Source organism: Corythoichthys intestinalis, chromosome 1, assembly GCF_030265065.1.
Source record: "Corythoichthys intestinalis isolate RoL2023-P3 chromosome 1, ASM3026506v1, whole genome shotgun sequence".
Taxonomy (NCBI): domain Eukaryota; kingdom Metazoa; phylum Chordata; class Actinopteri; order Syngnathiformes; family Syngnathidae; genus Corythoichthys; species Corythoichthys intestinalis.
In genome coordinates this window covers 76202518-76230097 of record NC_080395.1, presented here as the reverse complement: position 1 = coordinate 76230097, position 27580 = coordinate 76202518, and the positions used below count along the sequence as shown (strand labels likewise).

The 27580-nt window shown below is 40.2% G+C and overlaps 1 protein-coding gene across 9 annotated transcripts in view; it reads right to left on the bottom strand.

The window, feature by feature from the left end:
* Positions 1-27580, bottom strand: part of LOC130918470 (two pore channel protein 2-like) — a 109255-nt gene that overhangs the window by 38099 nt on the left and 43576 nt on the right. For 8 of the 9 annotated variants that reach the window (XR_009063769.1, XM_057840209.1, XM_057840232.1 and 5 more), the window contains 11 exons: positions 24933-25039; positions 22086-22158; positions 17640-17739; positions 17471-17536; positions 17318-17382; positions 12883-12974; positions 9747-9828; positions 9420-9509; positions 9218-9337; positions 3436-3495; positions 3188-3316 (listed from right to left, as the gene is read on the bottom strand). Coding sequence is in view for 8 of the 9 variants with exons in the window: in XM_057840209.1 (XP_057696192.1) it covers positions 3188-3316; positions 3436-3495; positions 9218-9337; positions 9420-9509; positions 9747-9828; positions 12883-12974; positions 17318-17382; positions 17471-17536; positions 17640-17739; positions 22086-22158; positions 24933-25039 (984 nt within the window). In the remaining variant the exon portion in view is untranslated. The remainder of the gene's footprint in view (positions 1-3187; positions 3317-3435; positions 3496-9217; positions 9338-9419; positions 9510-9746; positions 9829-12882; positions 12975-17317; positions 17383-17470; positions 17537-17639; positions 17740-22085; positions 22159-24932; positions 25040-27580) is intronic. The other variant, XM_057840192.1, reaches the window with a different exon arrangement.

Here is a 27580-nt window from a genome sequence, read left to right as displayed (position 1 = left end):
TTAAATCACTACCCTACATAGTTAGAGTGATGTCAACAACAATGGCGAGCAACTAGCTTATTTTCTTATTTAAAATTTTACGAAATTAATTAAAAAGAAAACATTAAGAGGGGTTTTAAAGGGCAACTGAAGACCTTCCCGGATTTTGGTGTAATCTTACGAATATAAACTTTGGACGAGTTCGTCAAAACAACCATGACATTATCAATACGTAATTGCAAGGATAATTTGCGTTTTGTTGTTGTTTTGTTTTAGTTTTTTTGCACTCCGTTAATGGTCCCTTCGCAAACCCGGAAGTGTGAAGTAGGCAACAGAAGACTACCCACAGCTAGCATAGCAGCAACAACGATGTCAGTGATATTTCCACCAAAGGGAACCATTCAGGATCGCTCTTTCGTGACGCTACCGATGGCAAAGGCTCCCAGGAAAGATGAACTACAATTAATCCCTACATGTTTGAACCTGAGGCGTCAGATGACGGCGATTTACTTGACACAGCAGATGGCGTCATGACGCCAATTGACAGCTCGACACTTCACGAACGGGAGAGTGAGTGGTAAACCTAAATCCAGCATCGTGATTTTTTTATTAGAGAGAATGCATGGTTGTATATTTTTCCACGCTCTCCACAGAGCTAAAACTGGATATTAGGTAATGGGACAGCTCCTACTGATCTAAATATGGTAAAGCTAGCCCAAATGTGGCTAAATGAATGATATGTTATTGATTTTTCAAAATAAATGACAAAACGATTTTATTTTCCAGGTGTTGCTGTAAACCGTCAAGTAATTACCCTTCCTAGAGTATACCTGTGTCGTCAGGAGATCCCAGACGTGAGAGCCAAACTTGAGGAGGCTGAAGCACTGACAGGGGCATGAATTACATTTAAAAAAATAAAACCATATATTGTAAACAACATTGACACATTTTGTTGACTGTTTAATGTATTCTATTGGTATATAATATATTGTAATTATATTACATTCTGATAAAAATTCAATAGGCCACAATAATAAATGATACCAGATTTATGTTGAATCAGCATCAGCTTTCGCTGTCAGATTGTGATACAACATATAAGCTAAGTTATACCAAACACGCAATGGCACACATCAAAGAACATACATTTAGTAAGCAACACAAAGTTAGGATAGCAACGGACTAGCGCAACATTGAAAAATGATCGTGGCAGTGGGAAATATGTATTTACCCTTTTCTGTAGCATTAAGTGTTCTCTATACAAAGATAATGCATTATCATTAAAATGTGAAGGTATATTTTTCTTTTAAAAATGTGTACTATATATATGACTAGTTTATGATTTCTTCTCATCAAAATTTGCTACATTTATTTCTCCTAAGTCATCATCATCTGATGTCGCAGACAGAAGAAATTCAGCATCTGGCAGGCCTCATAGGATCTCTTCAGTCGTCATCGCTGGACACCGCATCACTTGAGTCATCATATGACTCGACCCACTCTCTCTTGATTTTGGGAAACTGGGTGGCGACTGTCTTGCAACGTTTTTTTTCATCGTGTTGAGGGTTTCCGCCGCTTAATTCATGTTTGGCTTCCTGGAGAAAAAAAAAAAAATCACAGCAGCATGAAAATATTGGATGAATCTTAATTTTAATTTAATAATAATTTCTTGGTGATCAAATAATAATGCCCCAGTCAAAACAGCATCTATTTGATGCTATTGTTCCCTCTTCAAATATAGGCTTTATATTTAACCTGTGACAGGCCCAAAAACAACGAGCTAAGGGCCTATTTGGTGCTGGGAACATTTGAATTTACATAATACCTATTGATATAGTCATAAAATGACATGAGTAGACCTGTCAGCAAACCTATCTACTTATGACAGGGCAACAGCAACAACAACAAAAATGTCGCACTTCAACAAACAGGCAGTAGGAGTCCCCCTCGTTTATCAACAGAAGTGCATTACATTTTAGAATCATAAAAGCCATTAAGGATCTCTACTTACGGATTTGTAAAACCAAGGTTGCATTGTTGTAGGTTTTCAAAGCTGTTGTGGCTGAAGTGATGAAAACAATGAGCCGATTGGGGACCTGTATGCATGCTCCCAAAAAGGGTCCAAACCTTTGCAGGAGAAGTTTTTTGGACCACTCCTAGAGTCTTGAGTCTTCCTGTGAGCAATTCATCGCTACACATCAAGATGGCATGACGAATCCCGCGAGTAAAACCCAGAAAATGTTTGCAATATATGGCGAGGAGAGCGTGGTGCTATATTTCCTTGTTCAGAGTGGTGGCGAGGCTTCCTGGAAGTTACGTCATGAGGTAGCAGTCGGCAGGACGGCGCGTCCCTCGTTGCTATGGTGTTGCTATGGCCATCACTCAAAAACTACGCGGTCAATTATTATTATTATTTTTTTTTTTTTTTATGTGACTTTTTGAGACAGCGAATGATGCATTTAATACAATTCAACTGAGTAAAACACTCAAGAGCGAAATCCGAAAAGCTCTTCAGTTGCCCTTTAATATCAAATTATAATTACTCGTACTCACATTTATCCTGTGGTTCCCTTTAAGAACTACAAGTCTTTCTATCCATGGATCCCTTTAAAGGGAATGTCATGTCATGATTAACTAATATTGATCCAACACATAAGGCACATCGGATTATAAAGCGCAAGATCGGCTTTTGAAAAAAATTGAAGGGTTTTAGGTGCGCCTTATCGTGCGGAAAATACGGTAAATCAGTGGTTCTAGAAATATTTTATACAAAGTATTGCTTAAAAAAATTTTTGCAACTGAACTTTTCCTTGATGCTAAAATTTTTTTTCGTGTAAATTCAAAATCCGCTGACGCAGATTTACTTCCATACATTTTTCTTATTATGTACTGTATATTTTTTTCCAGTCGGAGTTCATGATTTTGGTGTATTATTTTGGCCTAATATGGTAATAAAAAAGGTGATATTGTGATAACAACAGTTCATCTTGATGACATTCGGAGAATTTTTTTCCCCCCATGGTATAAATAAGGCGATTTAAATGTAAAACATGGTTATAGTGGTGTACAGATTGTAGGTCACAATGGGGGCAAGGGGGGTGTGAAATACAGTAAATCTATTACACAAAAAATGGCATTTGGAAAGGGTGTGTGCCTGCATTGGGTATCCTAAATTATTGTGAATGTGCCATCTCAACTTTTACAATACCAGCAGTACGATGGTCAGGAATCCATCAAATATGTTGTTTCTGTAGGAAAGGTACCCTCTCCAGCTCAAGGCAAATATCTTCACACACATTTCAAACAGGTAGTAGATGATGAAACACATGTTGATTATCTATCATGAGAAAAAAATGTGAAATAAATGGAAACTCTCTAAATGCCATTGTAACATAAGTTGTCATCAAATGCCTGTCACAAGGTGATGCATTAAAGAAATCTTATTGGTAAGCTCACCTCCATGTTATGGTTATCTCTCTCTGCAACAGACTTTTCTGAATTCAGTACCAACACGGTCTAGATAACAAAGAGAATGTTTACAAATTATTGCAGTCACGACACAACAGTGGGTCTTTTTTTTTCTTTTTTTTTTTTACAAGCAATTAATTCTGTTCCTGCATCTTAATGGTGTACAATTTCAGAGGGGTTCTGTAGTACCCACTATCATCATCCCTGTTTAAATCCTCTTCCAATGTCTGTTTCTACCATTGTTTTTACTGTTAGCAGTCCATATATGCATTTTACTTGTGTAGTTCAATATAAAAGGAATTCTTCTAAAATGTTTCGGGAATGGGCCAGTTTATGGTATGCTATGTAAGTTACACATGAAAAAAATGAGCTCCCTGATGGCAAAACTTTGGGCTCTGGAATCGATTGTTCAGAGTTTTAAAAATCCTCAGTTGGATCAATTACAGGGAGTCCTCAGGACCTGCGACATTTTGACGTTTCGACTTTACGACGCCCGTGCCTCATCTGCCATTTAGTCCCGAACACCAGTGTTTCTGCTTGGCTAGTCCATAGTGCTTGTCTGTGTTTTTGTGTTCCAAAATGGTTGACCCAATTCTAAATGCCTATACCTCGGAAACTACCTGATGGATCTTAATGAAACTAAATACACTTTATGTTGAAAGTCATAAGTTTTATTGGTTAAATTTACAAAGAAATGTACAAATATTTGTTGGTTGTATGACAGATTTTCATAAATGTTTAATATGAGCACCGCCTGTGACTCTGCACACATCGAGTCGGTATTCGAGCTCGTGCCAAACTCGCCGAAATTTCTTGAAATTTTTGGTGCCAAGTCCCAATTTGTTTGGTAGTTGGTCCCTTCTTAGCAAATTTTGTGAACAAGGCACGATGAACTGTCTTCGGTGACTGAGTCTGAGCATACTCTAACACGCAAAATGCTTTTTCTTTTGAAGTGAACGGCATTTCTTAACCTGAAGATAGAAATGCCAAACGTTACACAAACACTTGAAACGTTTCTACACAAGCTATGAAAATTTGAGGTCATTCCAACGAGAAGTGTTGAAATGATTGGCCTACGAAATGGGGTCAAAAATTTTGGATCACCCTGTATATCTGCCTTCTTCGCCCTCCTTTTGTCACATGATGGCCTCAAAGAAGAAAGTTGGTCCAGCAACAACAACAACAAAAAAATAACCCTGGAAGCAAAGCTTAATATCTTAAAAACATCGACGAAAGTGTGCGTTCACACACCGTCATGAGAAAACGCTTTGCTTGTAGCAGTTTTGTCTTCGCACAGACATTAAGTCACTAACAGTCCAACAGTGTTGTGCATGAACGCGTTCAATGAATGATTGTTCTCCAACAAGTACATATTTTGGTCGAACGTGAACTGAACGCATCATATTTTTGCCTCACCAACGTTACTGTGAACGGGCTCATTCTAGCGAATTTGCATTCACAAGTTAGTTCATTTTCAAGTACTGCACTGGTGTTGTGTGCAGCAATGAACAGACATGACTACTGCAGCAGATTGTTAGGTTTTGTGTTTGGTTTCTCCTTGTGTGACTTGTCCCTGTGATTACCCATTGCTCTCACCTGTGTGTGTTTTCCCAGTGTATCCTGCAATCTGCATCCACCTGTGTTACCCAGCTGTTCCTCGTCTCGTTACCCCTTGTCTGCGTATATAATGACCCAGTTTCTTGTCACTCCTTGTTGCGTCATTGTCTATGTCCGTCTCTGCCAAAGTCAAGTCCGTTCCAAGCCCTCGTGTATCCGTCCCTCCGATTTAAGTAAGTTTTGTTTGAATCTTGCCCTTTTGATCCCCAGTGGTTTTGGTTGTACTTTGTGTTTTTGTTAGATATCATTAAACGTTTTTTGAGTTCATCGCCATCTGCCTCCTGCCTTGCATTTTTGTTTCCTGCGTTTGGGTCCACACACACCTGCCTGCCCAGCACTCCCTGACAGAATGACGCAACCAATTGTGGACCCAGCGGGAAAAATTCGCCACCGGCGTGCACGCCGACGACCATCTGCCCGTTCCCCTGATTATGTTTTTCCTCGACATATTTTTTTTGATTCAGATTTTTCGGATTTTGAGGAAGATCATAATTTATATGATCTTCTCTCTGATTCAGACTCTGATTTTGATTTCATGCCCTCTGTCTCCCCTGATTATTTTTCTTACCACCCTCCGCACTCGGTGTCACGTTCGGAGCTCATAGCCAAGGACTCCTACCTGGGATCCCGTTGGGCCATCTATCAGGGACCCCCCCGGGGTGGTCTACGGGGTCGCCCAGGCTCAAGGCGGCCTAAGGAGGCTGTTCTGCTGCCCCTGCCACCTGAAGGCGCTCACCAAAGGCCTCGGCGTGGTCATCAACGCCAACGGCGTGCGGCAGTTCCTCCAGCGCCGGCTCCCCGCAGTCAAATTCCTCCAGCGCCGGCTCCCCGCAGTCAAGTTCCTCCAGCGCCGGCTCCCCGCAGTCAAGTTCCTCCAGCGCCGGCTCCCCGCAGTCAAGTTCCTCCAGCGCCGGCTCCCCGCAGTCAAGTGCCTCCAGCGCCGGCTCCCCGCAGTCAAGTGCCTCCAGCGCCGGCTCCCCGCAGTCAAGTTCCTCCAGCGCCGGCTCCCCGCAGTCAAGTTCCTCCAGCGCCGGCTCCCCGCAGTCAAGTTCCTCCAGCGCCGGCTCCCCGCAGTCAAGTTCCTCCCGCGCCAGCTCCCCGCAGTCAAGTGCCGCCAACAGACTCCTGCGACTCCGCTGCTGTTCCGCCAGCAGACTCCTTCGACTCCGCTGCTGTTCCGCCAGCAGACTCCTGCGACTCCGCTGCTGTCCCGCCAGCAGTCTCCTGCGACTCCGCTGCTGTCCCGCCAGCAGTCTCCTGCGACTCCGCTGCTGTCCCGCCAGCAGACTCCTGCGACTCCGCTGCTGTCCCGCCAGCAGACTCCTGCGACTCCGCTGCTGTCCCGCCAGCAGACTCCTGCGACTCCGCTGCTGTCCCGCCAGCAGACTCCTGCGACTCCGCTGCTGTCCCGCCAGCAGACGACGGCGACTCCGCTGCTGTCCCGCTAGCAGACGACGGCGACTCCGCTGCTGTCACGCCAGCAGACGACGGCGACTCCGCTGCTGTCACGCCAGCAGACGACGGCGACTCCGCTGCTGTCACGCCAGCAGACGACGACGACCCAGACGCTGTCACGCCAGCAGACTACTCCGACTCTGTTCCTGGTCCGCACGACGATTCCGACTCTGTTCCTGACCCTCGCCCCGACGATGCTGCTCCCCGTTTCCTGCCACAACGTGGCGGTATGGACGACCGAGCACTACCTCGTCTGGGACGCCCGCCTGATCTGCTCGTGCGGTCACCCAATGTCTGGCGCCCCGGGCGCCCTCCCGATCGACCCGTGCGATCGGCCCACGTCTGGCGTCCTGGACGCCCGCCTGACTGGCCGTGACGGGCTGGTGTTGCTCCCTCCTCCGAGCAACCTTCTGACTTTTTGTTTCCTCGGGACGTCTGGGATCCGTCCCTTGGGGGGGGGGTACTGTTAGGTTTTGTGTTTGGTTTCTCCTTGTGTGACTTGTCCCTGTGATTACCCATTGCTCTCACCTGTGTGTGTTTTCCCAGTGTATCCTGCAATCTGCATCCACCTGTGTTACCCAGCTGTTCCTCGTCTCGTTACCCCTTGTCTGCGTATATAATGACCCAGTTTCTTGTCACTCCTTGTTGCGTCATTGTCTATGTCTGTCTCTGCCAAAGTCAAGTCCGTTCCAAGCCCTCGTGTATCCGTCCCTCCGATTTAAGTAAGTTTTGTTTGAATCTTGCCCTTTTGATCCCCAGTGGTTTTGGTTGTACTTTGTGTTTTTGTTAGATATCATTAAAACGTTTTTTGAGTTCATCGCCATCTGCCTCCTGCCTTGCATTTTTGTTTCCTGCGTTTGGGTCCACACACACCTGCCTGCCCAGCACTCCCTGACATAGATGGCAAAAAACACTCATGTGACTTGAGGTTCCGCTCTGAGACCCCCAATTTGGACAAATTTCAAAATTGCCCTATATGCATGTGATATACATCATTGGAAAGCTTAAAATCTCTATTTTCTAGGGGAATAAAAATCTTGAACAGGAGGGCATTAAAAAAAAAAAAAAGAATTTTTTTACAACAGTAAAACCCTAACTGGAGGTGAGAGACCGCGAGAGCATAATTAAAACCACCATGATTTTAACGAGATATTATTGCGTACTTACCTCTTTTCGATCCAAAAACTCCATGTAGCATGTATCACCGAGTGTCATAACACAGTTGTGAATGGCCACAGCCACATTTTGGGGGGATTTTATGGGTGAAACATGGTAATATAACAAGGGTCGCGATGCAGAAATCGCAGATATCAAGGAGTGGTCGAGATGTTCATGTTCATATAGTTACCCCTTTTAAAAGTTTTTTTTTTCTCAATTTTTCTTTGTTTGGATCGATTATTTACCATCTAAAATATTGGGGAAAATGCAACAGGAATGGAAAAAAATACAATTAAGCGATAGTTATGAGGTAGATACACGTTTTTTTACAGACGCTAATTTTATCATTGTGACATAAATTGTTTAAAGTTTAAAATATGCAAGTGAATAATTTTTTTAAGTAGTTTTTTTTTTTAAACTAAATATTAGACATCAATTAATGATTCTTAGCTAAAAATGACAGCCATTTCGAATAATAAATAAAATTAATTACCTTTTTTTATGGCTAGGTTGAAACAAAAGCGGTTGCACGACGTCTGTAAATGGTGGTTTCCAGGGTAAAACGGACAAATTAAAAATAGTTCGGGGACTTAATGCGCCATGAATCTGCTATGGCAGCATATAGACAGCAAAAAAAATACAACTTCTTAAAAAATAATGAAACCAAGAACCAGGCATGACTGCAAGCATTAGAGCCTTTCGGACAAAATTGCTAAATTGCCATTGGCTAAAATAGCTGTGCTGTTTTAACAAATATGGCAGATTTTGCTCCCGAAGCTTTTATGGCGGAGAATAACCATGCTTTTACATTCAGTCGAACTCTAAATATTATCCAAAGGTGCTAAATAGACAAGTTACATAAACATAAACATCATCTTCTGCAAAATGAATACGGCGTGAATAAATGCTTAACGCAGGGGTCTGCAACCCTGGTCCTCGAGAGCTGCTATCCAGCTTGTTTTCCATGTCTCCCTCCTTTAACAGGCCTTAATCAAATAATCAGGATCGTTATCAAAGCTTGCTGATGAGCTGATAATTTGATTCAGGTGTGTTAAAGGAGGGAGACATGGAAATAGCTGGATAGCGGCTCTCGAGGACCCCTGGCTTAACGGCACGGGTTAGATGCGGTGAGAGAGCGGTGTGCAGTGAAGTTGAGGACAGCCACATGTGTGAAGAGAACTCTACTTCGTGTGCGTCCATGACCAAATGTAAGTACATATTCCTTTATAGAAAGTTTTAGGTGTTTACATTGGAATCGCTGCATTCATGTCCGTTTGTTAAGTTACAGGCATGTGCAGAACCGCAAAGTTGTAATTCTAAATGACAAAAGGATTTCTGCATGTGCTAAGATGACTAAAAGTGAGCATGCTCCATTTCATCCCCGCTGACTGCCGGACAGCAATGCTGGAAGCACTGAATGATCCACTTGCACATTGCGCACGCATGAAAGCATCATTCAGATATTTGCGTTTTGCCTACTGGCATTGATTCAGAGTTTCAAAAATTGTAGTTACGTCTGTCATTTTCAAAATTCACTTACACATATGCACACCACATGGGCCAATGCCACTGCATTGCCAAATATCGTAAAAAAGTAGTGACTGAAGATGACCTGCAGCTTCTGCAATCCGACAGAGTTATACTGTGGTAAGGAAGGGTGCTGTGAAGAAAACAGGCTTATTAACAATTAGCAACTATCAAGCAACATACATGTGCCTTTTAACATTCACTTTATACTGTACCTCTTTTATGCGGTCTTTATCAAGTTCATCAAATATTTGTCCGAACTGCTCTCTATTCATAAAGCCTTCCGTTTCATACTGACGTATCGCCTGAAACATATAAAAAGCCAAAGTTTGGGAGATTTGCATTACTTTGTTTTGATTTTTATGTCATAAATGCTAAATGGTGGCACTCATTGTGAAATTCAACTCAAAGCCTTTTTATTTTGTTTTTAAATAAACATTGTAAACCCGGTTTCTACATTGAAGCAGATCTACATGACACAGTCCCGCTGCATTTGAACATGGTTTAACAACGGCAGAACAATAGCCACAATCAGTGCTGACCAAAAGTATGGCTTCTCTGTAGTAGCTTTGCATCTGGATTCTGGACATCACTTGCAGCACAGCATCAACTGGCACACTCTCCCTAAAATCAAATCAATATCAATGTTATTTTGCAGTTAAATGGATTTAATAACTTTTACGTATTGCAAATACTGGAACACAACTGTTGATTTTTGGAACGATCTTAATTCTTTACTTGGGAATATCCGGTTTGATTCTATTGCCCTTATCCGAACTATATTAGCTATAAGTGAAAAAACAAACACAATTGACCTTTCGCAAATTTCGCCCACAAAACGGCCATTGACCAATCATACGTCCTAGCAACCCTTGTGAAGTAAGCATGATTGTACAAACTCAGGATTCCCCCTTTTTCCCCCGACTCCCAACTGCCATACAACTTTACGGATCAATAAGCTGCAGACGGCCAAAATGGTGAAGCGGTGTACCTATGGCATATGCAAATCGGACACGAGCAGGGTGACCACCTGTCTGGCTTTAGGATGGACACTCACTCTTTTCAGTGATTTTTCTGGCATCCGGGACAATCCACGAGCCGGACGCTTGATTGGCCATAGACTTCATTACCTATTGACCTGACATTTTGTCATTCTTTGTGTCACGCCTTATCATAGGGTGGCCGAGCTTCATTTAGTAATAGCCGAAGACGGCACACACTTATGTCGGATTTAAGCTTGGATTTTTTAAGATCAATGGGAGAATGGGAACCGCTACAGCGTTGGCGTCATTCTTCGACATATCTACGTAAAATAGATGCATAACTGCCCAGTTTTTTGCTCTTTTAACAAAGAATCGAAACAGTTTTACGTCCATATCTATAAAGAATTCAGGGATTTAAGCATTTGTTCACAAGCTGTGGAGTTGTGGTAAGGCAGTGCCACAGTGAACTTAAAGATGAGCCACACATTTGCTATGTTTACGCAAAATAAATACTACCCTTTTGTTTTCAACCAAGAATCAAGACTGTTTTACATCCGTATATATAAAGAAGAGCTCTCTCATACGCATTTTATATTTGTTTATTTGGATTTTATACTTGCAAGTCACTTTTGAGATTTTGACTTATCATGCACTGCTAAAGGGAAATGCTCCAAGGCATAGTCCAACATTCATTTATTTGCAATATTCTATGTGCAAGACTTACTCACCTGCAATATTCAAAGCCTTGACTGTCAAACTGCTACTACTTCACTCCGATTATTTGCACTGCCTGAACATAGGGCTATCTCATACGGATTTTATATTTGTTTATTTAGATTTTATACTTGCAAGTCACTTTTGAGATTTTAACTTATCATGCACTGCAAAGGGAACTGCTCCACAATTTCATTGTACAACTGTATAATGACAATAAAGAGCTATTCTATAAAAAGTTGTGATTGTATATAGAATTTATAAATAATCTATATTACAAATGACTTTATGCTTTCCTCAAGTATTAAGTTTCTGATGTGAAAATTGAGTGATTTATTAGCTGTTAAAAAAAACATGCAGTAAATAAAAGAAAAAAAAGTTGGTATTTTGGGCAAAAACTTATATGTTAAATATTGCTATTGATCCTGAAAATATAGGTGATTATCTCTGCATTTGGTAATTTTTGTGCATCTAGTGTAAAATCTGAGAATTTTATAGCCATTTTAAGTTGCATTATACTTGTATAAAAAATAATTAATCAGGATTTTATCAGGGAACGACTTTGAATTTTTTTATGTCGCTGCTCACGGAGACTCGTACAGTGGGGAGAACAAGTATTTGATACACTGCCTATGGATTTTCCCATTGGCAGTGTATCAAATACTTCTTCTCCCCACTGTATATGGCTAAGGTAGGTGCCTGTTTTGGTTTTAGGTCAGTAGCAGCTTTGGTTTTAAAAATATTTGAATTTGAAGTTTTTGAAAATAGGCCCCGTTTCCCGTGTCATGTAAATAGGTAATGAAGTCTATTGATTGGCCACGAGTGGCTTCAGTTAAAAACGTTGGTTCAAAAAAATGTAAACAAAGCCTCACGTGTGGCTATCTGATGATATCATTTCCTTGCCGAGATTTTAAAACAGTGCTAGCAAACGTGCCAAAACGGCGGACATCTTTAAATATTGAATGGACGAAAGAGCACGATTTCCTCGCCAAAAGCAGTCAAAACCCGTTCCATGGTTTCTGCACGCTATGCTGGTGTGACGTGGACGTAAGCAACGGGGGCGAAGCGGCCGTAAAATGTCCCACGGAGAGCGCGAAACATAAAAGAATGAGGCGAGCAGCAGGTGCGTCGACATTGAAAATATTTTTTCGAAAACCCTCATCGCCTCTGGATAACAGAATAACTGCAGCTGAACTTTGTGAAGTTGTTCCTCTTTTAAGGGGTTTACTTCTTTTAAGCAGTTCAATGCTCACAATGTTTATGCACAAAAAAAATCTTGTTCTTAAGAATTTCGTTTGTTACAAATGTTTCTTGTTAATACCGTAGTTCTGCCAAAATATGCTACACCGGCGAAATGTGTACCAATGGCGAATTTTCCACCCTAAGTACTAACGTGCGCTTTCAGCTTCTTTTGTTTCGATTCATACAGGAAAAATGTACTTAAAAATGTCTTAAGAAAATACTTAAGTAATAATATCAAATAAGGGTGTTTTAAAAACACAACGTGACAAATGTGGTCAACAGATAAACACTGCTTTAAAACTACCACAAGAAAACACAATGCTTAAAAGCACATGGGAAAAACACACGACAAAAGTATTTTGAGGCAATGGAAGGTTAAAAAAAAAATAAAATATGACTCAAGCAAATTGTTCTTTTTCGTGATTAATGAGATCAATAACTAACGCGTTGATGTGGCCCAGTGGTTTTGAAAGTGGGGCCAGGGAACTTCAAAAGCCACTGGCCCAGAGGGGCTATTTTTGAGTGAAGTGCAACTTGGAAAAAAAGAAGATCATGTGTTTGCATACACACATTTAACAGGAATACTAACTAGATTTGGAGATTATGTGTACAGTAGCTCAGCACAACGTAGAATGAATGAATGCTTTAGTTGGCAAAATGTGATGAATCATTAGTGAAATGTTTTGTTTGGGCATGCGTGAGTGCGTGTGTGTACGTGGGTTCATGTATGTAAATTTACCCAGTAGCATTTTCAGCATTATGACAGCTAAGGACTTGAAAGGCAGCTCGGATTCCCAGACGCCTTCTGATTATGGATGTTTGGACTGCCATCTACATTGTGAACATGAGAGAATAACAGTGAAGATATTTCATATTTCTAGAAAAGGAACTACAAAAACACATACGACAAAGACCCGCATATTCTTTTGCATGTCTAGGCTTTTCTTGGTTAACCTTGGTTACTTCCCTTTCTTTGTACTGGTGGATCTGGCGGTGACACACAAACGAGCAGACTGCTGGCATGATCAAATTTGGAAGTCATGACAAAGCAGCATTTAAGGAAGTAAAGTCAATTTTTCATTGTTGGAAAAATGAAGCCACGGCTCTTCTCATTTTAAGCAGAAAAGGGTAGATTATAACTCTTATAAAAAGGGCTCTCCTAGTTTTGGCAGGAAGGTGGAGAGTTTATTGTGGTGCGTGAGCTACAGCTTTACGGTGCACCCAAATTATTTGAAGATATTAATTAGGCTGAGCAGGGAGAAGTTTGAAAGCCCCTTCTATGGAGTCCCAAAGCCTGAGAAACTATAAGAAAGCACAATTATCAAGGCTTCTTGCCCTTTCTTTTTAACACGTCTTTTATATAGCCCAATATATTCCTCCCCCAGCGCCTGTCTTATTCGAGGTGCTTTTTGATCTGATCATGAATAAGATAATAAATGTCAGACTTATTACAACCAGTGTTGTTAATAACTGCGTTAGAACATAACGGCGTTTCTAACGATGTTATTTTTTTCAGTAGCGAGTAATCTAATTAACTACTTTTCCCATTTTTGCAACGCTGTTACTGAGGATGTGAAGGGGTGCGTTACTACAATTTGGTTAAATGAAGCGCGAGTTGTCGACAGTTGATTTTTGTCACAGATTAGCTGCCTCCTGCCTGGATAGAGCAGAGTGGGAGGGAAGGAGATAAGACTGTCTCTAGGAGTACAATATTTCAGCAGGCATATAGGTTACTTTAGATAATAGTTTACTATAATGTAAATATGCTTTTTAATAGGCTTAGTGGTCAAAAGGCAATCTAAATAGACTTTCAGAATATTACTCGAGTTCAGTCAATTCATCTGCCTCAGCCAGATGTGTTCTTTAGTACAGTATACAAACTTTTTACCAGTTTTATTTGGAACACGAAAAAATCTAGGTTGCGTCTTAGACTCCTATACCTCCCATATGAACAAGGAGGACGCCGCTTTCCAAAATGCATTTTACTTTGCAGATGAGTCACACCCATCTTAGTTGTCTATAGAGCAGGCATCGGTACCATGCCTACCTTTAAGACTCTATTTGTACTCCGCTGACCTCAAAGTTTTAAAAAGAAAAACAAGAAACCCATTTGTCAAAAATTGCATTGACATTTGGCAAAAGACACATCAACATGTTAGGGATGTTCCTCAAATTTCTCGGTATAGTCCTCTGTGGGGTAATTTAAATTTTGTACCAGGAAGGGATGATGGTGGTTTTAAAATATGTGCAGAGAAAGGAGTTGGAAAAGTTTCTGATCTATATTTGAACAATATTTTACTTGCATTTGAAGAGCCTTCTGACAGATTTCATATCTCTAAAAAACATTATTATTATTTTTTTTTTAATATTTGCAGGTAAAACATTTTATTATTTCAAAATACAAACAGGTTGAATCAGAACAACCACAGTCTATTTTAGAAAATCTGACACTCTCACACCATGAGAAGCGCTAACTCTCTTTATGCTATTCGGTATTAGTAAAGAGTGATGATGAAAACGCAACTGATAGATTGGAAGCATGGACTTGGGGAGGAAATAACAGAGGAAGAACGGAACAGGGCATGTCTAAAAGCCCAAAAGCAAACTATTAACACAAGAATGAGGTTATTGCAATACAAATGGTTGATGAGAGTATACATCACACCTGTAAAGGTAAACAGCTGGTCCCCCAATATTCCAGACACCTGCATTAAAGGATGAGGAACTCTTTTACATTGTGTTTGGGACTGTCCTACATTTCAGGGGTATTGGACAGAAGTGGGGCGTATTATGTCATATATTGTTGGGACTGACGTACCGTACAATGCAAAATTGTTTATACTGGGCATTTACCCAAGAGGCTTTGTGATCTGCAAAAAAAAAAAAAAAAAAAAAAAACCAGGCTGATTGATTTTGGATTGCTACGGGCCAGGAGGCTCATTGCGCTATTCTGGAAGAAAATGGACACATCTCCAATAAATCACTGGATTAAGGAAATGAAAAACTCTGTTACGCTGAAAAAACTCATTTATGTGGTGAGAGGGAAGCCAGAGAATTTTGAGCAAATATGGAAACTTTTATTGGACTTTATTGACAAATGGGGTGTGCAACCACCTGTAGTATCCTAATGTGTGAAATTATTTGATTTGTGGACTGTTTTGTTCTGTTTTGTGTTGTAACGTTGTTATAAAGTGTGTATAATCAATAAAAATAACGTGGCGGGAAAAAAAAAAAGATTACTCGCAGCAACGACATCGTAGTGAAAATGGTACAACAACTCGATCTGACCCGTGATAAACCTTGGGAGGGGGGTGGTTGCCATGTGCATGTTCAATAGGACTTTGGAAATCAATTCGACGGGGAGACCAAATCGACAAAACCGGCACTACTTCTCGCTTGTTGAAATTAAAGGCTAGAAGAGTTCTTTTACCCAAGTTTACGTTTTGGGATATTTTTTTTGTACTTGAATTACTTTCAATATTTAATATTGTGACTTCACGGAATATTTAAGGATAGTGTTCTGCTAATTGTGCACACTGCTTAATGGTCAGTTTACAATTGTGTTTTCTTACAGACTAATATACTTGATCCAAATAAATACCAAATGTTCTAAAATACTGTATATAGTGTTATTATTCTTCAATCAGTTAATATTAACATCTTTGATGTGACAGATGTTATAGAATGTATAATGTAATAACGTGTAAAATATCAACAGTAACGTTGCAGAGTAACTAATTACTTTTTTAAAGTAAGATTACCACAACTTGTTACAACACTGTAAGCAGTGAAGGTTGAAAATTTTTCAAATAAACGGTATAATCTTCCCCTTCCTCCTTAAAATAAGCAAAGGTAACCGTTATTGCGCAAGACAGAAAATGCAGAAATCTGTTTTAACTTTTGACATTAAGTTTTTTTCCCAATATATTTTTGTGTTAAAAATGCGAAATTGCTTTGACCATGATTCATTTATGAATGCTATAAAAGGAGAAAACGTCAAACGAGTCGAGTACTATTGATAGGCACTGTAATGAAAACGTGACAAGGCTTCACAGATGACATGTGCGCCGTCCGTCAATTTTAAAGCGTTAAGCCCACATCCGCTTCTGAATATGTCAGAACGATTGCGCAATATTTTGGATTTTTTTTTAAACTATAATCACAAGAAAGTATTTACGGGAAACTTTGATGATTGCAAGGGCAATTTTTGTCCAGCCCCAGTATGAAACCCTTAAGTAATATACAGTGTATCACAAAAGTGAGTACACCCCTCACATTTCTGCAGATATTTAAGTATATCTTTTCATGGGACAACACTGACAAAATGACACTTTGACACAATGAAAAGTAGTTGTAGTTTGTGTGCAACTTATATAATAGAGTTAGTAGATTTATTTTCTGCTCAAAATAACTCAAAATATAGCCATTAATCTCTAAACCCCTGGCAACAAAAGTGAGCACACCCCTTAGAAACTACATCCCTAAATGGCCAAATTGAGTACTACTTGTCATTTTCCTTTCAAAATGTCTTGTGACTCGTTGCATTGCTGCAGAGATTGAAGAGGTGGGGGGTCACCCTGTTAGTCTTTAGACCATACATCAAATTGGTGTGCATGGCTGTCACTCCAGGAGGAAGCCTCTTCTGAAGACAGTACATAAGAAAGCCCACAAACAGTTTGCTGAAGACATACTGGAACGATGTCCTATGGTCTGATGAGACGGGCGGGCTTTCTTGTGTACTGTCTTCAGAAGAGGCTTCCTCCTGGGGTGACAGCCATGCACACCAATTTGATGTAGAATGCGGCGCATGGTCTGAGCTCTAACAGGCTGACCCCCACACCTCCTCAATCTCTGCAGCAATGTTCCTGTAACGAGTCACATGACATTTTGGAGGGAAAATGACAAGCAGTTCTCAATTTGGACATTTAGGGATGTACGTTTTATCAAAGGGCTATACTCACTTTTGTCGCCAGAGGTTTAGATATTAATGGCTATATTTTGAGTTATTTTGAGGGGAAAATAAATTTACTCCATTATATAAGCTGCACACAGACTACTTTTCATTGTGTCATTTTGTCAGTGTTGTCCCATGAAAAGATATAATTAAATATCTGCATATATGCTTGGGGTTTACTCACTTTTGTGATACACCGTATATCCAATGTGCTACCTACCAGCAAATATCCCCTGAACTGGTTGTAGATAATGGCTGTCATTAAGTTCATCAGGAAGTAAGTTCCTGAAAGCAAACGGCAATGAGCAATGAGGCATTTTTCCAAAATAAAAACTAATATGGAACTGAAAGAGCCAATAGTAGCCCACCTTACCAATTACACTGAAGGCTACAAAGAAAATGGCATATCCTCTGTTTTGGGAGTAAGCAGGAATCATCACTGTAGAAAATCAGAACATTAGTAAATAATCTACTGTATAAATAATTAAGCACCTAAAAAATATAGAGCCTTTAATGTGGTGTATCATCACAAAATGCAGTACCATCTGGATTGTTTGCTGTTGTGAGCAGCACCAGCAGGGAAGTCAGTGAAGTAGGCAGGTTTCGAAAATATACTTTCCACTCTTCATTTTTAATTGGATCCTGAACACAACCGCAGGAGGCGCATGGTCAGAAATAAAAGGAGAACTGTGTCGATATGTGATTCATTGTGTTAAAGGAAATAATAAACAATTGTAAAGAAAGGGAAAGAATAATCCACTCAAAAAATATTTAGGGGTAATTCTTAACAATAGCTCACCCCATTTTTAGGGTGAATGAAGAAGAACCATTATTGACACCCCATCATTTCTGAATAATCTCGACAACAGCTTCAGAAATAGATGAAACTTTAAAAATTGAAATAAGATTCTATCATTTGGAGATCCAAAGGATTTTTTTTTCTCCAAAAGCTATCCCAAGTTATGTACTTGAAATTAATGGGTGCCAATAATAGTGAGCAGGACTGTGTATATACAGTTGAGTTGAAAATCATTCAATCCTCATGGCAGCATAATGTGATAGCAAGTCTGATATTTATTTGGGTGTCTAACTCATTGTCGCCACGGGCCACATTGTAGTTATGATTTAGTAGTAGTTCGGGATTTGCTGTTGTTGGGGCAAGTCATGTATTTATATTTCATCTTATTCATAATAAAAGTCAAATCAAGATTATGATATCGACAATTTTACAAGGCCTTATTTGACCTTAGATGGGGAAAACAAATTCGGACTTGCTACAACATTATACTGCAGTGGGGGCTGAATAATTTTGAAAATAAGTCCATACACCCACAACTTAGCACAAATAAGTACACAACAATGTGTATGGAGTAGTTCTACAATAAGCAATGATAAGACAGAGGAAAAGCCTGACATGCAGAGGTGGCTAGTAATGAGTTATATTTACTTTGTTACATTTACTTAAGTGACTTTTGGAGAAAAATGTACTTTGACAGTATTTTTACCACACAATACTTTTTTCTTTTACTTGACTAGATTTGTGAAAAAGAAACGCTACTCTTCCGCCATTACTTTGGGCTCCACTAGTGTGGTTACATTTTCCTCTTTATGCCACACATTAGATTTAACTTTGTTTTTGACAGCACTGTGGTGAAATAATAATCACAGAATTCCATTATACCAATCAGTCGTAACAATACAGTCACATGACCACACATAAACTTGTAGTCGGAAGTCCTATGATTACACCAGCCTGTTCATTCAAGTGGTGTTTCCTAAGCGCCGAAAAAAATAATCTATTTGACAGTGAGCGCTGCTGACAACATTACACAAAAGCGAGGATTTCAACCTATCCCAGTTTTTATTTGGCATCAACAGACCATGGCAAACCAGATACATGTTTGTTTTTACTTCATGGCATTAAATGTTTTCTCTACTAGAGGGCACTGATGGGGCAGGTGATGTTTAGTTTCTGTAGATTTTTCTAGTGAGAATTCAATTATTTTTGTGGATGTATTTGGCCTAATATGGTCATGTCATAGGTTATAATACAGTGTAATAATAATAATAGCTCATACAGATGACATTGTGCTAAGAACAAAGATATACCATTGCATCGACTTCATAATGTATTGATAGGGTGCGGGGCCAATAAATTGGGGTCCTGCATTGTTGGCAAGGCCGTCAAAGCTGACCGAGTGGAATCACAGACAAAGACCATTTTTCGTTGAAAATTCGTGTGAATAAATGCTTAAATCCCCGAATTCTTTATAGATTTGGACCTAAAAAAGTCTCGATTCTTGGTTAAAAGCAAATTTAAAAAAAAAAACCAAACGTGCAGTTAGCGTTTATTTTACGTAAATACAGTGGATCACGTAAAGCAAATGCTAACTGCACGTTTTTTTTTTGCTTTTAACCAAGAATCGAGACTTGTTTTACATCCATATCTTTAAAGAATTTGGGGATTTAAGCATTTATTTACAAGTATTTTCTCTGGAAAAGCTCTGTTTACATCAGGAAGCTGCTAGCTACATTCACTAACAGACTAGCATTGTACTTTGACATACAGTCTATCACAAAAGTGAGTACACCCCTCGCATTTCTGCAGATTTAATCTTTTCATGGGACAACACTGACAAAATGACACTTTGACACAATGAAAAGTAGTCTGTGTGCAGCTTATTATATAGAGTTCATTTATTTTCCCCTCAAAATTACTCAAAATGTAGCCAATAATATAAAAACCCCTGGAAACAAAAGTGAGTACTACGTATATCCCTAAATGTCCAAATTGAGTACTGCTTGTGATTTTCCCTCCAAAATGTCATGTGACTCGTTACAGGAGTGCTGTCGGCATTGCTGCAGAAATTAAATAGGTGGGGGGGTCAGCCTGTTAGTGCTCAGATCATACGCCGCACTCTACATCAAATTGATGTGCATGGCTGTCACCCCAGGAGGAAGCCTCTTCTGAAGACGGTACACAAGAAAGCCCGCAAACAGTTTGCTGATGACATGTCAACAAAGCACATGGATTACTGGAACCATGTCCTATGGTCTCATGAGACGGGCTGGCTTTCTTGTGTACCGTCATCAGAAGAGGCTCTGGGGTGACAGCCATGCACACCAATTAGGGATGTACATTTTTTCATAGGGCTGTACTCACTTTTGTTGCCAGGGGTTTAGATATTAATGGCTATATTTTGAGTTATTTTGAGGGGAAAATAAATTAACTCTATTATATAAGCTGCACTCAGACTACTTTTCATTGTGTCAAAGTGTCATTTTGTCAGTGTTGTCCCATGAAAAGATATACTTAAATATCTGCGGAAATGCGAGGGGGGTTCTCACTTTTGTGATAGACTGTATGTCAAAGTACAATGCTAGTCTGTTAGTGAATGTAGCTAGCAGCTTCCTGATGTAAACAGAGCTTTTCCAGAGAAAATTCTTGTGAATAAATGCTTAAATCCCCAAATTCTTTAAAGATATGGATGTAAAACAGTCTCGATTCTTGGTTAAAAGCAAAAAAACGTGCAGTTAGCATTTGCTTTACGTATATTGTCGAAGTACAATGCTACTCTGTTAGCGAATGAGGCTAGTGGCCGCCTGGCGTAAAAGGAGCTACGATGCCAATCCAGCAGCGGCTAATTTCTCCCAATGATTTTTTTCACAACGTTTCAAAATGCATGCATGGTACAAAAAACATAATGATTACCTTATATCCTCAAACAAATCACTAAGATAATTCTTCCTGTTTGTATGCGGTACAGCTTTTGTACTTTTTCAACAGAAATCTGGCATTAGATCGCTGCGTGCGTGTGTTTGTGAATAGCTCCTCTTGATGTGGGCGGCCCTCTACTTGAATGTGAGGCGCAGTGCATGACCGATCTGAGGAGCCAATACATTATAAAGTCTAGGACCACTGTTAAAAAAAAAATGACATTGTAAGCAGTTACTTATTAGTATTCTTTTCAATGAAAACTTTTTTACTTGTCCTTGAGTAATTTTTTTGCATGACTACTTTTACTTTTACACGGGTAATATCATTTTGAAGAAATGCTACTCCTACTTGAGTAAAATTTTTGGCGACTCTTGCCACCTCTGCTTAGGTGCTAAAGAAAAACCATCATTTGAGAGACGGTAGCCTAAGTGCTTCTATAATATGGGGGTTCATCGCAATAGGGAGTTTTCACTCACCAAACAAGTTCTAGAGCAGTGGTCCCCAAACTACGGCCCGCGGGCCGGATACGGCCCGCCTCCACATTTAGTCCGGCCCCCTGAACAATACCAGAGAGCATTTTGAATTTTTTTTTTTTTTTTTCTCAATAGTGTTATTTATTTCCTGGCCTTTTCCTGTGAAGAACTCAGAGAGGGTTATTTGGTTATTATCTATTTAATTGATAATTTTATTATTATTTATTATTATTATATTATTACTTTTATTTTATTTACTTTTGTTCCGTGAAGAATCCAGAAAGGGTTATTTAATTACGGCTTTCTGAAAAACATTTAGGCACTCCTGCAATCGTCACACTTTTTCTGTTACAAACTGACCCCGACCCCTCATCAGAGAAGGGAAAAGTTATGTGGCCCTCACAGGAAAAAGTTTGGGGACCCCTGTTCTAAAGTATATGTGTTGCACAATATAAACTTGCACATGAGACAATCGAGCATTTTTTAAAAATGCTCCAAAAGCTGCGGATACGTTACTTTTAATTTTAACATTTTATCTTTGTGGAGTAAATTTTTCTGCAATTACGCGACCAAAATAAAATTAAAGGGTAGACTGAACATAGGCAACACACTTTGCTAACAAATGCAGAGCTCCAACAAAACAATTGCAATAATCTTCATAGTGAATTGCATGTTCATTAATATGTTTTTACATTTTTTTATATGCAGTTAGGTAAAAAAAAATCCTCTCAACCAAAGTTTTCTTAGAAAACAAGAGTCAGTGAAGAGTTTAGCTGATTATACTTACAAGAACTCACCTCAGTTTTAGGGAACAACAACATGCCAATCATCGTAAACAGACAGAGGTGAAGTGCAAGCAGCAAAATGACACTGCAAATACAACAAACAAGAGCACATTTGTTATGTAACTAGAGATTAATTGGTATTGTACAATGTACCCACCACACAATTGTTTATGAAACATGAGTAACATATGTCCATCAAAGGTTAAAAAATATTAATGTTTAGTTACACATACAACATCAACTCACATGGACCAAGAGAAAACCATTACATAATCTGCTGATTCATTTTTCTTTACAATGCGAAAGTTTGAATCACCGTAGTTAATGTATGTAGTTCATAACTTTTAATTATGGTTGTTCCCCTCGAGGACAACGGTCCAGCCGCAAGTTGCATAGTGGCCCTCATCTGTCCCTCAGAAAACCCTTCATTGATATTCCCATTTTATGCATTATACATTGTGTTAAGTACTAGTGGTAAGCAGAGGTTGGTAGAGGACAGGAGAGTAGGTACTCACTCAAGTAAGAAAAACATTACTTTTGATAATACTGAAGAGTGAATTTTTTGGATGACCACTTTAAAGTGGTCATCCAAAAAATACACTCAAGTACAGTAAAACAGTATTTGGTAAAAGGAATACTCAAGTAATAAGTGTGTATTTTTTTTTTTTTTTTATGGTATTTTTTTTTCCCAGCACAACATCATCGATGAACCGTTATTAAGATACTGCGCGTCAAGCTAATAGATGACCACCAAAAAATCAAATTCTGACTAGAAAAATCTACAGAAATGAAACCACCCATCCTAAGAGCATGACAGCCCCCTAGTGGAGAAAATACATTTCCTTTCATGAAATCCAAATGATCATATCTCGGTGCCAAATGAAAACTGGTAGAGGGTTTGAAATCTGCGCTTTCGAGTTGTGTTGACCGCAGCACTCTATGTCAAATAGTTATTTTTTTAAGGCACTTTAAAGACACCATGTGATTGAACAGGCCGGAGCGATCATAGGATTTCTGACTGCAAGCCTGTTTGGGGTCATGTGACTGTGTTATTTTGATACCATCGTTCCTGATAAACCGTGAGACACCCACGGAACAAGTTGGTCATCTACACTACCGTTCAAAAGTTTGGGGTCTAAGCAACCATTACATAATCTGCTGATTAATTTTTCTTTACAATGCAAAACTTTGAATCACAGTAGTTAATGTAGGTAGTTCATAGCTTGTAATTATGGTTGTCCCCTCTAGGACACCAGTTGCTTATTTTGGAGTCTAAGCAACCCCAAACTTTTGAACCGTAGCGTACATTATGAACAATAAACAGCTATGCGCTCACACGTTGAACCCTGCAGTCCAGTACAGTTAATTTATTAAGTTTATAGAGTTTTATAGGTTAATGAGCTGCACGTTTGCAGCCGTAAGGTCTGCGCCTGGCGCAGCGGCAATCCCAGAAAGAGATGCTTTCAAGCTGAAGGAGTAGTCCTAGCGCACCTTTTTGGCCTGTGGGACTCCGGTAGCATTTTATGGGTACCGGCTGACCAAGCGGCATGCGGCTCTGGTGGTCACTGAGGAGAAAACCCGAACATGTGAGGAGTTTGGCGAGGCCACGGAGAATGACTTCCAGACAGCTTCAAAGAAATTTTGGTCAACCATCCCGCATCCCAGGAGGACAAAGCAGTGTGCCACCAACACTGTTTAGTCAAGACGAGGCGCTGCTAACCTCGATCAGGAATGTCGTGAGTCGGTGGGTCAAATACTTTGCAGACCTCCTCAACTCCACCAACACGCACTCCCACAAGGAACCAGAGCGTGTGTGGACCTTTTATGGACAGAAAATGAAGGCCAGCTGAGGCATTGAGGGGGTCAGTTTTGGTGGCCTCAGTATTGCATCTCTGCTTTTTGCAGAGGATGTAGATCTGTTAGCTTAATCAGGCCACACTCTTTAACTCTCACTGGAGCAGTTTGCAACCTAGTGTGAATTGGTCAGGATGAGAATCAGCACCTCCAAATCTGAGACCATGCTCCTCAGTCTCAGAAAAAAAGATGGAATGCCCTGTCCGGGGTCAGGGATCAGGTCCCAAGTGGAGAGGTTTAGTATATCGGGGACATGTTCATGAGTAAGGGAAGAATGGAGCAGGAGATCAACAAGCAGATCGGTGCAGCGTCTACAGTGGTAAAGACGGAGTTAAGCCGAAAGGCCAAGCTCTCTGTTTACCGCTCGATCTACGTTCCTACTGTCACTCACGAGCTATGTGTCGTGACGGAAAGAATAAGATCCCGGATACACGTGGCTGAAATGACTGCGTTCCTTAGGGTGTTCGGTCTCTCCTTTAGAGATAGGGTGAGAAGCTCGGTCCTCCGAGGGAGCTCGTTGTAGAGCTGCTGCTCCTCCGCATCGAGAGGAGACAGATGACGTGGCTCGGGCATCTGACTTGGATGCCTCCTGGTGAGGTCTTCAGGGCACATCCCACTAGGAGAAGGCTGAGAGACCGACCCAGGACACACTGGGGAGACCGTCTTCCACCTGGGAGCCCCTTGGGATCCTCCCAGAAGAGCTGGATGAAGTGGCTGGAGAGAGGGAAGGCCAAGCTTACCTCCGGATAAGCGGGAGAAAAATGGATGGATTTGATCATACCAGTGGCTGATGCAAATAACGCATGCATGTGTTAAATCTCTTGGTGGTGGCTTCGATCATATAATGGAGCTAGATTGAGAATGACTCAGTGAAGAATGTGTCAGCTCCTTTTAGCCTCTTGGAAGAATTTTTTTTTGTTGGTCACATGTTTTGATCACATTTTGGTCAATTTTGAAATACTATCTACAGTCAAAATTTAAATTTAATTGGAGGAAACCAATCACCTGGCAATCTCTGGCAGAGTTCTCTTGATGCACTTCAAAGTCTTTTTCATCAGGGATGAGTTTTGCAAAAGGAAGAATGGTCGAATAAGTCGTCGAACTCTCAGTTTCTGACAATCAATAGAAGAAAAGGTTACTTTTTAACATTTTTGTTGTTTTTCAAGCTATAACCAGAAAAATCGGCAAACACAGAGAAAAAAACTGAAAGAATACACAGAGCCTGTGTTATACTATAGCAAATTGTCAGTATCCCGTAATGAACACAATTTTTACCGAAAATCAGCCCCTTCCCTCAATTATTCCAAAACAAATATCATTTCGCATGTTTAGTGGGGCTCGCGTGCAGCTGAATGTGATTCGGCGCGCTCGGGTGGGGGGTCCCGGTGCTGGGACTGGCGGTGTGGTGGCGTAGGGTCGGTTGCCAACGGTCTTACACTCACAAGGGATTCACACGATTACTGGGTTCTAGATCACAGAGCTGATTTGTGTACACTCTTCCCCTCCCAATCACTTAGCTTATGGACTTCCCCACCCCCCCTCCCCTTCTTTCCCTGGTCAACAGGCCCCCCACATGGTGTCAACCAGAAATACATCTAGCTGACAATAACACCAACATATTAGGTGTTCAATGTACAGGTATTTCTTGTTGTTGTTTGTGTTTCTTTTCTTTTGTACCCCCATAAACCCTTCCTGTTCGCTGCTTTGTCATAATAAATGAGATATGTTGAATGATCACAATGGGAGTAAGTCATACTCTCAATGTGAAACATTAAAAATGTTCAGACCAACCGGACACTTAGACTTCCATTCTCCGTGTCAAACAGCTGAACAGTTCCATATCAAGTATTTCATCCACAATTGACAGGTATTGCTAATATGATGTAGCTTCAGCTCTTGGTTATGGCCCTCTTCCCAGCTACAAGGAAAATGTTGACAATGTAATGCTCCCCCTTATGTACGGCATCTTCCAATAGTCCCAGGTATTGGGGATTGTATATCGCAAAACTCTACAGAAAACTAAGTGAACCTTTCGCGAGATATTAGTGTGTTTCCAAAATATTTGTGGATGATACTGCACGAATGCTATTTTTAGACCGTGACGTCACCATCGTAACGCGGAAGTGGGTCGTTATAGATACGCCCTTGCATACAATCCATATCATTTCTGCTTGTTTTCTCCAGTAATCTTTCAAAAAAGAACAAGCCAATAAATCACTGCTGCTATGGAACTTGTAGAAACGACTCTAGACATTACGACGTATGAGGGATGTTTTCTTCATACGTTTCCCGAAACCAAAAACTCGGCGGAAAAAATGTAAAAGAATGGATCAACTTGCGCGGACGTCCAAAAGACCAGTTTAACGCCAGCAAGGTGAAGCCATTCATCGTTTAATAATTGGATCGTAGCACCCTGAATCGTAATGGAATCGAATCGTGGGGTGCCTAAGAATGCACACCCCTACTACAGAGGACGGAGAGGTAAGCCATTTTGATATTTTTACTCATTTTTTAGCGTGGTGTTTTGCCGTGCTGCTTCTGTCTGACAATGAATGACCTAAAAAAAATTAAAATGGTATCCGACTTTTTCTGTTGTAAAAAAAAAAAAAAACTTTAGTAAGGGGAAGTGTAAATAAATTTTAGAATTAAGATTTGTTATTAATTAATGAATTAAAAGTGATTTTTGGCTGACACTGAGTAGCATTTGCGATCGCTACACAAAAATAGCAATGCAAATTGTCCTCAGGAACAGTCAGAGACATAAGACAAACAGAGGATATAATTTATAAGAAAGACCGGGCATATGGTGGTAAAGGATAGATTGTTGAAACAGGAGAATGTCATTGTCAGTGGCGTAAGGCAATGCACACAAGAAAAAGGTGTCGATAAAAAAGCTAACTCTGGTTCAGGTTGGCTCTTTTTCAGCCCTCGACACTCAAGCAATCTCTTTAACTCAACATTTGTAGCTTCCACATCTTTACCAGTTAATTTGACACCAAGGACATCATTTTCGGACAGAATTGGTAGGTTTAGTTCAGTAAACATCTCGTTCGTACACTATTTACAGTACATGCATCTAGCATGACAGACAAACGCAAGTTTGACCCCCCTAGCAACAGTTGCTAATGTCACGAATATTAATGAGCAAAAGTAACGTGTTGCTTGCGGTACGCCATTGCTATGTCACCAGCAAAGCTGTTGGATGCGTGGTTGCGTTTTGTGTGATCACGTTTGTGACGATGCCAGTGCATATATGCATAATGATAACAAATTAAAGCCTGTCTTTTGTAAGGAATTCTCCCAGTTAAACAAGACTGTAAGATTGATATTCAATAAACATTTATATCTTTTATATTTGCGTGTCTGTTCTAACAGGCGGATTGAGGATTTGACATTTATTTTCATTTCCTCGAGTTGGTAAAAAATAAAACGCAAGTTTTCTCAATGTTCAAATAGTCTACATATTTTTATGATCATTATGAATGCATTCAGACAACGAAATAACGCTGGAAAAGTTTGTTAAATATATTTCTCGTATGAGACCAAAGCGCCACATTCGTTTACACTAGCGAGCCGACACAGGTTTCCTATAGCATCTTCAACAATCTATTTGAATCCTTTCCATATCCCACTCCTACCGCAGTTGTTTGATT